We start from the raw sequence: 18176 nt of genomic DNA, 5'->3' as shown, positions 1-18176 counted from the left end.
TCCTCTGATACCACATTCCCCGTTAAATTAGACAGTTCCTGAACTCCTTGCATCAGCCTGGTCTCGCGCAGCTTGTGTGCCAAAAGGCGCCACATCTGTAGCCTCCAACATGGAACAAGCTGCATACTCTGCTCGGTCTCAGTCAATAGCTGCCAATTGTGCCCTGACTGCATTTAGTTGCCGCCAGATTCGGGGAGTCCCGGTCCTCTGGTGCATTTGTTCCAGCTCCCTTGTCCTCAGAGCCAGGTCTTCTCTTTTCTGCCTGCGATCAGTGTTGTCTGACACTGAGATGGCTATTAGCTCTCCCCTGACCATCGCTATTAATGCCTTCCACTTGACAAACGTGTATCAGAGTTATCATTGTGCAGGTGGTAATCATCGATGGAGTGTTGTAATTGAGCGACAATGTTTGGGCGTTGTAGGAGTGTGTCTCGGAGACGCCAATGCCTCTTAGGACGGAGTATAGGTGGATCTCCAATGTGGCCACCACCGGGGAGTGATCTGATAGAGACGCCATTAGTATTTCTACCTCTGAGGTGAGGTCACGGAGTGTCCCAGAGCTAATTAAGTAATCAAGCCTGGCGTAGGTCTTGTGAGCGTTAGAATAGAAGGAGTATTCTCTGCTATGAGGGTGGTGGCACCTCCAGAGATCCACCAAGCCCAAATCTCTTAGCCTGTCCAACCCTTCAGTCAAGAGCGCGCCTACCTGGTCGAATCGCTGTGTGCACCTATCAAGAGCATTGCACATTACTAGATTGAGGTCCCCTCCTAGGAGAATGCTGCGTTCAGTGGTCGCAGTTGCCTCAGTCAAAGCTTTGTGTAAATAATTATCTTGCCCCTCGTTCGGTGCATAAAGGGACCCAATTACCAATGTCTGCCCTCCAATCACAAACTGGTAGGATAACAGCCTCACCCTAATTTCTGCCACTTTCTGCCCCACCCTACTTTGCAAGGAGCGGGATACTAATATGGCCACCCCTGCCATTTTAGTGGGCCCAGAGGAGAACAGCTGTGTAGGGAACATGCAGGACTTGAGCCGATGGCAATCACGTGTGAGGAGGTGCGTCTCTTGTAACAGGCAAATGTCAGCGTTGGTGCTCTCCAGGTATGATAGAAGCACCCTACATTTTATCGGGTTGTTGAGGCCTCTCACATTTAATGTGAGTACCTTAAACTTTGCAGGGGACATCTGTGGACTGCGTGGCGGGAGTTATAGCAGAACGTCTGCGGCAAAGCCGTCGAAGTTGAAAATACTTGTGACCCCCAGAAGGTACCTGAAACTTGCCATGTGACCCTTTGAAGTAATGGTACAGTGAACAAAGAACCCCAAAAACCCCCTCCGAACAAAACATGCATACAAACAGTAATGAGAAGTTTTAAGGAAAGTCCGTTAGTCATAAGTGACCGGCAAGAAGTCTTTACGGGGTCCATACTGTGGCCAAGTGCTGGACCTCCGCCCTGCCCGCCACCCCCCATAGAGTGAAGGAGGGATTCATATCCAGCTATTTGCTCACAGAGCCTGCGTCTTTGCCAGGGCCGCCAGGATGGACTCCAGTGCTACTTGTTGACCCTGCGAGATCTCTGCGTGGTCCGGCCTTTTAGGGTGTCGTATTCGGCCCTGGCAGCGCCAGCGAGGGATGTGATCTCCTGTGGTAGATGTAGAGCTCTCTCTTTCTTTCTCTTCCTCCGGAAGATCTACACCCAGCAGTCGAATGGCCTCTGACAACGATAGCAAATGGTGAAGCTTACCATCTAGCCAGAAGATGAGCCAGAACAGGTGACCCCAAGAGTACAGAATGGCCCACTGGCGCAGGTGTGCAGTAATCGGGCAGAGGTCCCTTCGTTTTTGTAAGGTGAGCATGGCCAGGTGCTGGTACAGAATCGGCGTCTGGTCTCTAAAGGTGATATGGTGCCGGGATCCTCTACTTTTGTTTGAAAATCCTGAACACAGACTAAGATGTCTGCCAGTGGGGCTTTGTTGGGGCGGGGAGGACCCAGCCTCTGCGCTCTGTCCAGCCGGAGTTTGGCATCAGGAGGGTTACAGAGAATATGGTTGAGTAGGTCCTTCGTAAAGGTGAAGATGTCGCTTCCTTCCGCATTACTTTTCACCCCCCTGATTCGGATGTTATGGTGGCGGGAACAGTTCTCAAGATCCTCAAGGTGTGTTTGCAGATCAATCTGTTTGTCCTGGAGGCGGATCACCTCTTGTTGTAAGGCCGCCATTTCAGAGTCTCTATTGTCTCCTTTCTCCTCCAGCAAGGCCACCCATTCCCTGATCTCGTCAACATCTCATCTAACGTCCTTAATTTCGGAGGTTAAGTCTCACTTGACTGCTTGCAGATCTCGGAATACTGTGAACAGTGACTCCAGAAAGGCACATGTGACCGGTTCGTCCTTCGCGCCTTCCGTCCGTGCTGTTGGGGTTTCTCCTGCATTGGGATGTTCCATTGTGTTACCAACTTGAGGGCGCTGAAACAGTTCTTTCAAAGTTTTGTCTTTCTTCCCTCTGGTGGAGGTCATAGTTCCGCTCTGTTTCAGGCTGTTGTCGCTATGGGGGGGGGGGGGGGAGGGAGCACTAATCCTGCTTGCCACTGCCCAGCCAAAACGGTTACACGTCTGTGCTGGTGCCACTGCATGATCTGACTCAATCCCGGATTCTCTCCTGCACCGTCTTCAGGGCTCAGTGTCAGGGCTTGGGGGATCTGGGCCTGGTTGACCAACTTGATTCCGCTCCGTGGACTGCTAAGAGCACTGCGTCTCTGCTACTCACTGGTCACAGCATCTTCCCAGAGCAGGGCGCCACAGTCCCAGGTCGCCAAGGCCAACGACCTCCCCAGCGGTGATGGAAGAGCACCGGGATCTACAGGTGCTCAAGTTGTGTTTGCTGCCCTCTAGGAGAGAGCAGAAGGCAGCTGTCGCCCAATGTGTTGCCAGGGTGCCTGGGCCTTTCTCAGTACAGGGCACTTCTGCTTTACATTTCCGCTTCCAGCCCTGAATGTCCGGTATCAATCTCAATTATGCGGTGTATGGGGGGCCCAGAACATGTAATGGGCGATCTTCCTCCCCGTCTGTCTATGGTGTCAAGCCAGTACCAGCAGGGTAGAGCCCTCTCGCTACGTAGTGGCTTCTAATCCCTCACCTGGGCCTCTGCTGTGCAGACCAGGGTAACCTCACCTCGCCAGTGGTAGGAAGGGCCGTCCATTCCCCGCTGCCCAAGTGTCTCAGTCTGCTCCCTGGGACGGAGGGCTGCTCGCTTCCACTCCGCAGTCTGGCCTACGCTTACGTGTTCCGCCCTCGGACGGGCTTCGCTGGGTGCTCTCGCCCTCGGACGGGCCTCGCTGGGTGCTCTCGGCGGCAGTCTCTTCGAGTGGGCCAGGGGTGCAGCCGATGATTACAGATGGCTTCGCTAGTGTCCTCTTGCTGTGGGGGCCCAGTCACGTACCGCTGCCAGGACAGTCCTCCGCCCTCTGGCAATGGCGCTGGCTGCGAAAGGCAGGGCTTCGCAGGCCCGCATCCGTGTCCGCTGTGACTCCAGGGAGCATCCGGAGCCACTCCGCTCTGCGGCGAACGCCCCAAATGGCCGCTTCTGCTTCAACAATAACCTCAGGAATGCTCCATTCTCACCTGGAGCCGAAGCTTGGCCGAGCTCAATCCTCTGTGTCGAGTTTGCCCTGTGAGTAACGCTCTGTGGGCGGATGGCGGGCGGGAGCGAAGGAACCAGCGTCCTACCTTGCCGCCATCTTGGGTTTGTTATTTTGACTGCAGAATTAATCCATGTGATGTGGAGGTGCTGAGAGGTTGTGTGCGAGCTCAGTTCCTTCCATGATTTGTGAAAGCTACACATTTGAGCATTTCTTCCTGTAGACTTCACAGGTTTTGGGCAGTTTTTCAGGTTCACAAGGCGTTGTTGCCTCTGAAGACTGCAAAGCCAGACAAAACCCAGAAAAGATTGGAATATTCTTCTGTACCTTCAGATGTTAACATCTGAGTGATGCCATAAAGGATTAGAGACCTATAAAGCCTTGTCTGCAGGCACTAAATAGCAGAAAATCAACTACATTAGCAGGGCCTCACAGTTTCCTTTATCTTTGGGATGGAAGACATTAGGATAGAGATAGGATAGATGGATTGTGGCTTTGCCTGATATATTTAGGATGTATGTAGCCTAGCTGCACGAAATTCCTTTGCTCCATAAAAGGCGCAAGTGTTTTGTTAGGACCACAGAGATTTTACTTGTCCTCCTTAGCAGTTCCATGGAGTGCCGACTTTGCTTATTCGTACCCTGGGGTTCATGGTTGATTGCTCCATTTCTTATTCGGAGAGTAGATCTATAACATTTTAGGGTAGGTCATATGGGTGCAAGGTTACTTTAGGGAGCGTATATGTTCCAACTTTCTCCTCCAATATCTTCTCTAAGTCAAGGGTTGACAGTTGGCAGGACTCCATTGGATTGTGCCTCATAGTTGAAGTATTTGAACACTATTGTAGATTTGTCTTTGAATAGGTCCACCTTGAGAGCTAGTGCACTTTCTAGGAGCGCTAATGTCACAAAAGCCTGGCTGACATTTACGACCTCAGAGATGTATGTTGATCTTGTCATTCGGCCGAGAGATGATGTTCATCTTATTGTGCTGTGCATGATTCTTCTTCTACGATTCAAAATATCACGATCTCTGTGGATGTCATGCTTCAAGTGAAGGGGACACCCATGCACCATGTGTGGTTATGGACAGGTGGATCTCTCTTTCAGGGTCGCAAGTTAGTCCTTCACATGTGAAACATGGAGGTTTAAGCCAGATGCACATATGGGTATAGTTGTTCATTTTCCCTTTTGGTAAGCTCAAAGTGTTCTATAGCCGTAATGATCTAAGAGACACAGTTTTTGGAGGGGGCATTTTACATGCTCTAGGTAGGAACTTAGCCAAGACTAAAGAAACTCTTATGGTTGTAAAATGCAAGCATGAAACCACCTAAGGACTTCCCATGTTACAGTTGATCAGAGAGGTATTTTTTACCATGATTGCTCGTCAGATTAGATTTTTGAGTAAGAATTTCCTGACTAGGACATATCCACGGTTAGACCAATTAGAGACATATTCAGAATGGGCCTAGGCTCGGCATCTGAAGATTGAGCACAATATCCGTGGGTTAACACAATGCAGAAATAATCCAGAAAAAAATGCAGAATAAAATGTATGGCATTTTATGATCAGCTATATACACAGTCAATGCCTGTTTGACTGGGGCTGAACTTGACTGAATGAAAAAAAAAAAAGACATTTCTAGAGCGCATGGCTACCCGGAGGCATCCCAGAATGACCTGTGAATAACGCGATGTGCTGAAGCTGCCCCCAGACCGTTCAGGAGAACATGACTCTTCTTTCTAGCCCCAAGGAAGGGAAGGCCCAGTTGTCATATGGACGGTCTGTGAAGTTCTGCAAGGCCTGTGCAGAGATCCTGGTTACAAATATCCTGGAGGCTTTTAACGATGCTGTTCACCACGTGGGACTCATGTTTACAATTCTGTTGAAGCCGGAGTGATGAAGCTCGTACAGGCCATTTTCGCATTTAAAAGTGGACAGCAAGATAATGGCTGCAGTGACTGTGGCTAAGCTGTCCTCGTGAAGAAGATGTATTAGCCCGTGTACATCCTGATACTTTTATAGCAGAGGAATATTCGCTGGTTGTACGAGGACATGTACTGTAGGTGCCTGATGTGGTCTCATTAACATTCTTCAAAGGTTTGCTAAACATCTGCATTTTCGGTAATTTCTCCACTTACTCTGATATTATCAATGACTTACTCACTGACTTTTATCTCATTTCTATACGGATTAGAGCGATTCCAAAATTGTATATTTATTTCCCCTTCTCTTTGCAGAGGGGAACCAGACAGAGATGCCCACTTTCCCCAGAGATGCAATAACCAGTTGGGGCATACTGAAGTCAGGTATTATAGTCTTGAATAGTGTCCCTGCCATTGCTCAATGCAGACGATGTGCTCCTCTGCCTACTTGGCCCAAGGTAGAATTTTGTGTTGATTGATCAGTTTGAGGAGGTCTTAGCGTCGAATCGAGACCAGTCTGATCGCCGCCTCTGTCTATTTTGTATGTTACTATGATCGGTAATCTCCCTTTAAATGTTCCCTTGACACATAAAGTATCTAATGTACCATGCTTGTCCCCTGTGAGTTTTTTCCTCTGTGTGAGCCGTTGCCTGAAGCTTCCCCATGGGAGCTCTGGTAGTTTATGATCTTGTTGAATATTGTATGATTGACCAGTTACATCACTCTGTGCTTTGGCTCCTTGGTTCCTTTATTGGATTCCCATGCTCATGTCTCTGGAAAGAGGGTTGAGCACTCACTCGAGCCATGCAGGTGTTCATATCGGTGGCTATGGCGCTCTTCTGCCAGGTTGACTGTTGATGTTTGGCAGTAGATCTCGACACTGGTTAGATGTGTGGCATGATATAGTCCCTACATATCCACCCAGGATTGGCTAGGCTGCGAGTCTCTGTTACATCGACATACCTAGCAATGTGCCGTCACGCGGATGGGGAGCTCAGTATTTGGGAGATCTATTTGTGAATGTGAGATGTTTGGGTAAGACAATATCAATACTGTCCTGGGTACCCTGTAGCTGACCAGGAAGCATTACATCAGGCTAACGCCCATTGTTATAGATTGCATGGGTTCGGTTCTGGGCCCTTGGACTCTATGCTACAAGAATGTGATCACTACTATCTTTGCCCTTCTAACCATCTGATTTTTGCAGAAAAGTATCGATGCTCAGACCAGATGTGAAGTCGATATTGGTCAGCGGGTTGATGTGTGCATCCTCAACAGTACACTCAGTTATTAACTGATTCATAAAAGATTCCTAACAAATTAACTTACCCCTTTGGAATTAGCTTCTAGTACAGTCGTAGCCGCTTGGTTTGTGTAGCAGATGAAGCTTCTTTCACACACATGCTATGGGATTGCCCACCAATTCAGCAATTTCGCTGTAAGGTTGTGAATTGAAATTAGTGCCATTCTTGGTGTGTGTACTATCCCTACTGACTACATCAGATGGCCTGGCTACTGATCATACGCAGTGCAAGTAAAGCTTCTGCAGTTTCTTCTAGCACTAGCCAAGGGGTATATTGCTCGTAGGACGCAGCGCTATATTCAGAGTTTGTTGCCAGCCTGACCGACCTTTTCAATTTGTAATGAAGTCAAAAACATTTTTGTTCCTTGGTAAACCTTGGTCAGCCTCCGATGTCCATGTGGATCGAGGCATCAGTTCAATAATGGGGACTCACCTCCGGCCAATCATCAGCCAGGGTACACAGTTGGAAGTGCTGTAGGCCAAAGAACAACGAAAGATCTGCCAGTTGTCAATAAATGCATCAAAGCACAAACTGCCAGTGAGAGATTGCTCAGGTTGGGGTATTTCTGAGCTGGAGGTTCTTGTTTCAACGTAGGTTCGATCGGATAATCCATTTGAACAGCTATGGAGCTAAACAGTTTATTTATCATGGAACCTTTTGTTAATTTAAATGAAGCACTGGCATTGTCTTGTCTCTCCTTCATTTGCTATCTACTTACTAACTCCTTTAAACTGAGCCCTATCACCACACTTCATTTAGGAGCTGACGATTGTGACAAAAGAAACTGCATCTGGTGTATCGGCTTCAGGTCTGGCCTAGAGATAGCGGTCTTATCTCCCCCCAGCTCTCTCTCTCATAAACACACACACATTTTTCTATGAAAAAATACAGTTGAAACTTAACTATAATTCAACAAACTCAAAACCGAAAAGCCCTCAAGTTCGCCAGTTATGCTGTGTAATGCACAATGCACCCCATGTCCCAGACCCCGGACATGTTTTGTTCTCTGTAGACAGTCTTTTATTAACATGTCATATGTGACGTCATGTTCTGAGCATGAAGGTGGAGTGAGTTATGGTGTGAAGTGTGCCTAAATTCATAGCACCAAACCAGACCTCTGCACCTTCCTTCAGTCTCCAAACTTCACTTGTACATGGGGGGTGGGCAGGGAGAAGGGGGCTACATGACCATCTATCACCTCCAGGCACTCTGCTACAGCTGCAGCACCTTCTTCTTCTCAGATTGGCTTATAATAGTTCCAAAGGTGGCAGATGCATCTAGCCTTCTCAGAGGGCTAGTGCAGTCTTTCCCCCACTAACTACGATTAACTGCCTCCTGAGGTGGGTTTGCATCATTGCAGTATCACCCATGTCCCTTACCAAACTCTGTCACTAGCATTACCAGCACCTGATTCTGGAACACCATGCCATCCATGGTGGCCATCTTGCAAGGGTTGGGCGCCCTTAAGACTGTCTCTCTAGAGTTGTTACTGCCCTAGTTTAAGCTCTGCTTTGTTGCTTATTCCCCTGTGATTTACAGTTGGTGATTGATTTTCTGACTCACCTCTAATTGTCTAGCAAGCCTCAATGGGTTGTATTTCTTCAAAGTTTCAGATGCAGCCATAATGACTGTTAGAATGAGCTAGGAAGAAGGTTGAGTTTTGCAGCAGGGGATGTGCTATCAATCAATCAATCAATCATACCACTTGTATAGCGCGCTACTCACCCGGGAGGGTCTCAAGGCGCTTGGGGGAGGGGGTCCGCTACTGCTCGAACAGCCAGGTCTTGAGTTGTCTCCTGAAGGCGAGATGGTCCTGGGTCAGCCGAACGTGGATGGGGTGGGAGTTCCATGACTTGGCCGCCAGGTAGGAGAAGGATCTGCCTCCGGCGGTTGCTTTTCGGATGCGTGGTATGGCGGCGAGGGCGAGGCTGGTAGACCGTAGCTGGCGGGTGGGCGTGTAGAAGGTCAGGCGGTCGTTGAGGTACTTCGGGCCCAGGTCGTGGAGAGACTTGTGTGCGTGGGTGAGGAGCCTGAAAGTGATCCTCTTGTTGATGGGGAGCCAGTGCAGGTCCCTCAGGTGGCCGGAGATGTGGCTGCATCGGGGGATGTCCAGGATGAGTCGGGCGGAGGCGTTCTGGATGCGTTGGAGTCTTTTCTGTAGCTTGGCTGTCGTTCCGGCGTAGAGGGTGTTTCCGTAGTCCAGTTGGCTGGTGACGAGGGCCTGGGTGACCGTCTTCCTGGTTTCGGTTGGGATCCATCGGAAGATCTTGCGAAGCATGCGTAGGGTGTGAAAGCATGATGAGGAGACGGCGTTGACTTGTCTGGTCATCGAGAGGGAGGAGTCCAGGATGAAGCCCAGGTTGCGTGCGTGGTCTGTTGGCTTGGGAGCGGTGCCCAGGGCTGGGGGCCACCAGGAGTCGTCCCAGGCGGAGGGTGATGGTCCCAGGATGAGGACTTCTGTCTTGTCTGAGTTCAGTTTCAGGCGGCTGTTCTTCATCCAATCGGCGACGTCTTTCATCCCTTCGTGTAGGCTGGTTCTGGCGGTGTCGGGGTCTCTGGTGAGGGAGAGGATCAGCTGGGTGTCGTCGGCGTAGGAGATGATGTTGAGGTTGTGTTGGCGTGCGATGGCGGCAAGAGGTCTCATGTAGACGTTGAAGAGAGTGGGGCTGAGTGATGATCCTTGCGGAACGCCGCAGATGACTTCGGTGGCCTCGGATCTGAACGGGGGGAGGCGGACTCTCTGTGTTCTTCCGGCGAGGAATGAGACAATCCACTCCAGTGCTTTCTCTTGGATGCCGATGTTGCTGAGGCGTTGTATTAGGGTGCGGTGGCAGACAGTGTCGAACTCTGCGGAGAGGTCCAGGAGGATGAGTGCCGCTGTTTCCCCGTTGTCGAGCAGGGCTCAGATGTCGTCGGTTGCTGCGTTGAGGGCGGTCTCGGTGCTGTGGTTGGCTCTGAAACCGGACTGCGAGGGGTCGAGAGATCCGTTTGTCTCGAGGAAGGCGGCAAGCTGTCTGTTGACGATCTTCTCGATGACTTTGGCAGGAAAAGGAAGGAGCGAGATGGGGCGGAAGTTTTTGAGGTTGGTGGGGTCCGCTGTTGGTTTCTTCAGTAGGGCGCTGAGCTCGGCATGCTTCCAGCTCTCCGGGAAGGTGACGGTGTCGAAGGAGGTGTTGATGATGTCTTGGAGTTGGGGTGCGATGGTGGAGTTGGCCTTGTTGAAGACGTGGTGGGGGCAGGGGTCAATCGGAGATCCGGAGTGGATGGGGTTCATCGTGCGGGCTGTGTCTTCGGTGGTCTCCGTGGTCCAGGTGCGGAGGGTGGCGGTGGGGGGCATTGGTTTGACGGTTGGGTGCGTGGGTGGTGCGCCGAAGCTGTTGTGGATGTCGGCAATCTTGCGGTGGAAGAACGAGGCGAGAGAGTCGCAGAGATCTTGTGAGGGAGTGATGTCGTTGTTGCCGGTGCTGGGGTTGGAGAACTCCTTGACGATGGTGAAGAGTTCCTTGCTGTCGTGGGCGTTGTTGTCCAGTCGTTCCTTCAGTGATTTCTTCTTGGTGGTGCGGATGAGCTGGTGGTGCTTGCGGGTGGCGTGTTTGAGGGCGGTCATGTTGTCAGTGGTCCGGTCGAGAAGCCAGGCTTTCTCGAGGGTGCGGCAGGTCTTCTTGGAGTCCTTGAGTTCGTCGGTGAACCAGGAGGCCTTCTTGCTTCTGGGTCTGCTGGGTGGGTTCTTCAGTGGTGCGAGTTCGTCGGCGCAGGCGGTCAGCCACTGGGTGAAGTTGAGGGCTGCTTCGTTGGGGTCCGTTGTGCTGGTGGGTGGGTTCTGGCTGAGGGAGGTGGTGAGCTGGTCGGCGGTGATCTTGCTCCAGCTTCTGTGAGGAACCTGTTGCGGGTGGTGGTGGGTTGTGGTTCTTCTGAAGCTGAAGTGGACGCAGCTGTGGTCGGTCCAGTGGAGTCCGGTGGAGTGGCTGAAGGTGATGTGCTTGCTGGATGAGAAGACGGGATCAAGCGTGTGGCCGGCGTAGTGGGTGGGGGTGTTGACCAGTTGCTTGTTGGCGAGGTTGTCCAGCAGGGCGGCGGTGTTGCGGTCCTTGTTGTTCTCCAGGTGGAAGTTGAGGTCCCCTAGGAGGATGTAGTCGGTGGAGGGGAGGGCGTGTGGGCTGATGAAGTCTGTGATGTTTTCGCTGAATTGTGTGCGTGGTCCCGGGGGTCTGTAGATGAGGGTGCCTCTGAGGGTCGTCTTCGGGTCGGTGTGAATCTGGAAGTGGAGGTGCTCGGAGGCGGCGAAGGTGTCGTTGGAGTCGGTCGTGATGCGGATGGTGTTCTTGTGGACGATGGCGATGCCTCCTCCGGTCTGGTTGACGCGGTCCCTCCTGGTGATCTTGTACCCGTCCGGGATGGCGATGGCGATGTCGGGCGCTGAGGAGGCGTTCATCCAGGTTTCCGTGAGGAAGGCGACGTCTGGTGATGTTGTGTCGAGCAGGTTCCAGAGTTCCACGGCGTGTCTGTGGACGGAGCGGGTGTTGAGCAGGATGCACTTGAGGTTGCTGCTGGTGTTTGGCTTGGCGGGTGCGGTGCAGGTTTGGAGGCAGGTGAACTTGCAGGTCATGCAGGTGAAAGGTCCGTGAAAGCGTTTCGGGGCGGCCCGGCAGCAGGCGGGGTTCCGGCCGGTATTGAGTGTGTTGAGGGCGGCGGCGTCGTAGGTATGTCGGGTCGTCTTGCATCGGTGGGGGCCAGGGGTCCTGGCACTGGGCGCGGTCCAGGCGCGGACAGGCGCAGACGGGCTTACCTTTGGCGCGCCTTCGGCGCACAATCGGCGCGCCCACTGCGCGTCAACGCTGCGCGTCAACGCTGCGTGTACGCATGCACTCTGCCATAAATGGAGAGTGGGGGGGCGGAGCGAGGGAGGGGCAGCTGGGAGGCGGGAGCGGGGTGGCGAGTGGGGGGGAGCGGTGAGGAGATGCGGAGGGAGCGTGGGTGGGGCCGCGGGGGAGCAGCAGCAGGGAGCGGGGTGGGTCAGGGGAACAGGGGGTGAGTACAGTGAGAACAGTGATAAGACAAAATACAATAGGAACAGCAACAGAGTTTAGGGCACAAAATACAAAGGCGGAGCTAATTTACAAGGGGCAGGGGAGCGACGGAACAGTGAGTACAGTGATCAGACAAAATACAATAGGAGCAGCAACCGAGTTTAAGGCACAAAATACAAAGGCGTAGCTAATTTACAAGGGGCAGGGGGGCGACGGAACAGACAGCAACACGTGGCAAAGCAGCTAAAGCAGGACACGAGTCCAGTCGGCAAACCTTAGCGGCCCGAGAGAGCGGGTAAGAGCAGGGGGCCACTCCACACAGGGGCAGAGACTCGGCCTGGCAGCGGTGGCGGGGGGAGCGATCGGGTCTGACCAGGACAGGTCGGTCGGTCGGTCGCTAATGTTCTCCATTTACCATTCAATAGCTTGTGTTGCTGCTGCCCTTTGCATCCAGTGTGCTGATTTTCCAGGTAACCCTACCTACGGTCAGAGTCGTTCGTCTATAAAATACAGTAGGTCTGTTGCTGGGCAGGTTAGTTATGGCTGAGGGCAATAGTGTTATTTCACCTAAACCTTCCTGTGACAGCTGTGTCTAGGTAGCTCTTCCCAAGAAATAGTTGTGTCACTCAGACGGACTTTACAAAGCCTCAACACCGAACATGGATATATAAATCCTTGAGCATAAACCAGCACATAGAAAACCTAATCATTACCGTTTAATGAAACACCAGCTTGAAACAGTATTTGGACAACCTACATTGAAACAGCAGTAAATTGACCATATAATCATCAGCTCAATTGACCATTTAATTATCAACTCAATCATTTATACCAGTTATTATTTGGCCTGAGGTCCATGTTTACCATATTGACGTTGAACAGCTTTTCATGAGTCCTGCTGTTTGAGCAGCAGGTTTCTCTCCATTGACTTCCACACCCTCTCTCTCCTTCTAAGTGTCCACACGCTGCCCATGTTTTTCTTCAGTCTCCTGCTTACTATTGCTGCCTCTTCCAGCCATCAGGTGGGAGAGGGGGCATCTCGATTAAAGACTTGAAAATACTGCACTCACATTCATAGTTTCTTGGCGCTACAGACAGAGGACGATTACAGTACCGAGACGCCATACTGGAAAGAGAAGACAGTGGTATGGGGAGGGAAGCAGGACTACTGACTGAAAAGGCAAATGTCTAAACGCTTTCTGAAACAACTTTATAAATTCAAATCAGCTCAAAAAATAAAATACAAATTCCAACCTTTAGCAGTAGCTGTCAGCAAGTTCTAGGATATATGAGGGTCTAAACAGGAAAAAGTGTTGTTCTTAGCAAAATCTAATAAAGAAGACTATTAAGGGGGCAACCAGTCCTACGGTGGCCCACTGAAAATGAATATCGCTTTGTTTATTTAATTTAGTGAATGGCACTGTTTAATGTAGGTTTTCCAATCCATCTCACATTTACTACTATTTCTATATAAACTATACAACCATAATCTATAGAATGCACATATATAAATATATGCGCTGCACATTAATTAGGCATTGCCTGGGGTCTCACAGCAGAGTCATGGTGCGTCTGCTCCAGACACTATAGTTAGACATATTTGGTCCCCAAGCCTTACTGGGGATGAGCTTAGGCTGCATATTCATCCAGCAGCGTCTATATTGCAGCCCTACCAGCTCTTCTGCTCTCCCTCTCTTTGCTCTGTATACGGGCACCAGGCCACCAGTCAAGCCTACCACCATATTCAGTCACTCAACGTCGATGCGCACCAGCAGGCCTAGCTTCCAAGGGCAAGAGGGCAGCCCAGGGGTTTTAATGAAAAATACATTGCCTTTATGCTTGGGACCTACAGGTGCACTACATGTAGGTGCCTCTTTAGCAGTTTCAGCGTAGGCAAAAAAAAACCCCTCTTCCTATCAGGCAAAGGTAACCCCAGGTTCTGACCCAAGCCAAATAGTTCTAAGCAAATAGCCTTCCACGACATTCACAAGAGACACTGGGGCATATGTACCTAAAAATGTCAGAGTGCGGTGCTACGCCAAATGTGGCAATGCCGCGCTCTGACATTTTTTAACGTAGGTATGCACCGTATTCACAAGAATACGGTGCACCCTGTGATTCCCCTAGCACTGGTGCAAAAAAAGCTGCCTACCGTACGGCTATGTTGCAAGGGTGCCTGTGTTGTAGGGGAGATTGTTTACATGCAGGAAGGCAGGAATGGTGATTTGCTCTTTCTGTGTGTGCTGCAGAATGCCGGGTATTTCCTGACAATCGTTTTTGGCGGTGCTCCAGGCTTGCAAATCTGGGGCAGCGTCAAAAAGCAATGGGTGTTGCCGTGGAATGCCCACAGAAGCACCCATTGCACACCCCTTTGCTGCAGAGGACTGCGGCAGAAAGGGGCATGTTTACAAGGTGGCGTTAAGCCGCCTCAAGTGGCTTAGCGCCACCTTGTAAATATGGAAAATGGCGCTACACCACCGGAGCCTGGGGCTTGTAAATATGCCCCACGGTCCTTAAGGTCTCGGTGAGCACAGAATTAATAAAATAAATTGGATTACATGAAGCTGCTATTGAAAATGTACTTTTTCAGATGCACTTACTGGATTATTTCTTCTCTTGCGGCCTTTGGTTGGCAGCCAGCACTGAAACAAATCAGAAGGTGAAAGGGGTAACGGAGAGACCCTCTGAAATTCTATATGACGTCTATGGTGCTGCTATATCTGGAGAATGGGCCTGCTTCTTGGGTAAGTCCCTGCCCGTTCACCCTTCCACAAACCTGCTCTCCACTGAGGACATTCCACTGTAGTTCAGAGCAACATTTCTGGAAGCAAGAGCCACCTTCCGACACTCACGCAAGGAGATGTCCTCGAGGTTGCTGTCTGTATTAATGCTAATCGCACACAATGTGAATGGGCAAGCAAGTCTTAGAAACGTGTGAGAGACTTAGAATAAAGTTGCTGTTAATTTAAAACAATTGTGTAAGGCACTTCACTATTTGCAGTGTGGGGAGTGGCTTGGCAGAAGGCAGCTGCCCTTCAGCACCCCTCGCCAGTTGGATTACCATACAGAAATGTGAGCCATGGCCACAGTCTGGAGAGACCAGCGCACTAGGTAATCTTGGAGAGGGTGTGAGGCTAGAGGGAGCTAGATAGTCATTGCCTATAACAGATAATTATTTATTCCATTTCCTTCACCTCCTAATCTAGCTCTCTCTTTTCTCTCTCTTTTTCTCCTTTGGCTCATACTACAACTACTCACCTTTCCAACCTAATATACAAGTCGGCCCAAGCTATCTCCGACAGCCCAAGATGGCCCATTCGACACAAACCTGTAAAGACAACAACCCAGCAGATTACGTCTCGCCGCCCACTCACAAGCCAGCGCCCGCGGAAGACTATTTGAAGTTTCTAATGAGTCATGCAGACCAACCCCAATATCACTGGATATAATTCAGAAAGTCACTCAAGATGACTGCACATTATCTGAGGTAAAATGAAGGACACAACATGGACAAAGGGGACTGGAAAGCAGCAGTGCAATGAGGAAAGATGTGTGCAACGAAGCTCCATACCAGAAGGCCTACCATGTAATTAGTAAGAATCACCGAAATAACGAAATACTCCTTAATGTCATTCCATAGTCCTTTCTGCGTGCAAAACCCAGTACACGACAAATGGGCTGTCAGACATAGCTTTCTGTTGAAGGTGCCAATGAGGACTTTGCTGACAGAAAGCTGATGGTCCACCAGTCTCTCAATGACGAGGGCGGACCTTGTCTGCCAAAGTCTAAGGTCCATATTTATCAAGGTTTGCATCGCTTTTGCACCACACAATAAGGTGCAAAAGCCACGCCACCCTACCCTTGAGATGTGATTTTACAAACCACGCAAGGCCCCCTTGCGTGGCCCTGAGTGGCTTGATAAATCCAGAGTAGCAAAACGCAGTGCAAATCGCTGCGCTGCATTACCCTGCCCCAGGGAGGCGTTCCCTGGGTGTTGCATGGGTGTGCTTAAGCAACACCCATGGCTTTTGAGGCATTTCTAGATTTACCATAGGTGGTAGACCTGGGAAAGTACACAAACTGCTACGCCTCCCCCGGTGAGACATAACAAGGAAAAATATGTTTATTTCTCCTCATTACTTTCTCTGTCTATGCATTCGGCGGTACACATAGAAAAAGGAAAATGACTCAGGAAATTGTTTTTGTTCAGGAAGATGCTCCTTCCTGCACATAAACAATCCTGCTAACAACGCAGTCACCCTTACAAAATGATGCAAGAGTGCCTGCCAGCGCTGGGAATAGGCAGGAATGTACTGTACAATGTTAAGTATGGCGCATTTCTGCCCTTTCCCTATCATGCAGTGCAGCGCAGCAAGGTGACTTGCTGCGCTGCGTGATCAAATGATAAATATGCCCCAAGTGTTTAGAATGCCAGCATGGATGGGTCACTGGGAGGGGCCTGCAGAGGAACATGCTGGATAGATAAGTCAAGTTATCTTTCATTGACTACCCCATTCTTGGAGCTCCTTATGTTTTATGCTACTTCTGTCCAGCTCTCTCTAGGGTCCAGCCCACATCCTATATCCTTTTCAATTTCATGTGTTCTATGAAAAACAGCCCAGCTGATATAACCTTTCCTTATAACTCAAATTACACAAGCTAATTATATGGCGGTACATCTTCTCTACATTCCTCATTCTCAAAAAAAATAATTGTGTATCAGGCACAGGTACCTCCATAGTCTACTGTGTTTGGGGTGGATTAGTGCCCTGTACAGAACAAAGGTGACTTGCCTAACTCTGCTTTGTGTGTAGAAAGGCAGACATTTTGCTTTGCATTTAGTGGTATAACACGGTGCGTTCCAGCTTAGCTAATTGTCTATGAGCACCACAAGTCGGAATGCTGGCTGCCTGAACCAGCCAACACAACTGGGAAACGAGGCACCAAGTATGACATTGTCTGCTGCTTTCATACTGGAGGTAGGACACGTGGTTATAACATTGTCATCTTTTAAATTGCTCATCTTTTCTCTCTCACTGAGGAATTCCAGGTGTTTCTTTCTTCAAGGATGACTGGCCGAGGGCTTTCCACAGGGCATCCTTCATGACCTTGTTCCTAAGGCTATAAATGAAGGGGTTCAGCAGCTGGAGAAGGATGCTGTTGGCCACCGAAACTATCTTTCTGGAGTCCAAGGAGGAGCTTTGTGTGGGGCGGGCGCACATGAAGATGCAGCTTCCATAGACGATGAAAACCACCGTCATGTGGGATGCGCAAGTGGAGAACGCCTCCCAGCGTCCCTTGGCCGAGGGCATCTTGACCATGGCCACCACAATGCAGATGTATGAAACCATGGACAGCAGCAATGAGCCGAGCACCAGTGCGGAAGCCAGGACAAAGTCCAGGAATACAATGAGGCTGGTGTCCGAGCAGGCCAGCTTCAGCAGAGGCTCTACATCACAGAAGAAGTAGTGGTTTATAACATTGGGGCCACAGAAGGAGAGCTGGAATGTCAGAACTGTCTGCATAATTGTGTCCAGGAACCCCCCTACCCAGGAGCCTAGTACCAGAAGACAGCAAATGAGGTTACTCATAATAGTGTTGTAGCGCAAGGGGTGGCAAATGGCTAAATAGCAATCAAATGACATGACAGCTAGGATAAGGAATTCGGTGGTCCCTAGGAGGAAGTAGAAGTAAGACTGGGCCAGACAGCCAACGTAAGAAATAGTCTGCCTCTTGGTTACCAGGTTGATCAGGATTTTGGGCACAATAGCGGTGGTGAAGTAGATATCTAGCAGAGCCAGATTGCCCAGGAAGAAGTACATTGGGGTGTGGAGGCGCCTGTCCAACAATGAGATGGAGATGATCACCGTGTTGCCTGCCAAAATTGTAATGTAGATGATCAGCAGGCCCAAGAAGACCATGATCTGATGGTTTCGGTTCATGGGAAAGCCAAGCAAGATAAACTCACTAACCGTGGTTCCATTTCCCAGCTCAGAGGAAGCATTGGTGGGCTTATCTGCGGGGAGAGATGAACAAATGTGAGGATTAAGAAGGACCATTGATGGAGAGATGATGGTCTGTGCTTTAGAAATGGACCCTGACTGCTACCTCCAGAAGAACACCTTCTAACTTAAGTAAGTGGTGCATAATAGTTTACTGTCTCTATAAGATCCAAACAGGTAAAGTCAGGTAAGGATGTCGACAGTAAACAATTATTTTAGCGCTATCCTACCATCTTGATGAGATCCTTTGCAGGACTAGCTTCAATCTAAGGAGTCC

The 18176-nt window shown here is 50.1% G+C and overlaps 1 protein-coding gene across 1 annotated transcript in view; it reads right to left on the bottom strand.

Annotated features, from left to right (window-relative positions):
* Positions 1–12696: 12696 nt before the first annotated feature.
* The window catches only part of LOC146871219 (olfactory receptor 6E1-like), a 45495-nt gene continuing 40015 nt past the window's right edge, over positions 12697–18176 (bottom strand). The window contains exon 2 of the mRNA XM_085650587.1: positions 12697–17913. Within this exon, the coding sequence (XP_085506713.1) occupies positions 16931–17839 (909 nt within the window). The 5' untranslated portion in view covers positions 17840–17913 and the 3' untranslated portion in view covers positions 12697–16930. The remainder of the gene's footprint in view (positions 17914–18176) is intronic.

Source organism: Triturus cristatus, chromosome 1_1, assembly GCF_964204655.1.
Source record: "Triturus cristatus chromosome 1_1, aTriCri1.1, whole genome shotgun sequence".
Classification (NCBI taxonomy): Eukaryota; Metazoa; Chordata; class Amphibia; order Caudata; family Salamandridae; genus Triturus; species Triturus cristatus.
Note: the sequence above shows the minus strand (reverse complement) of the source record. Positions and strands in the feature narration are given on the sequence as shown.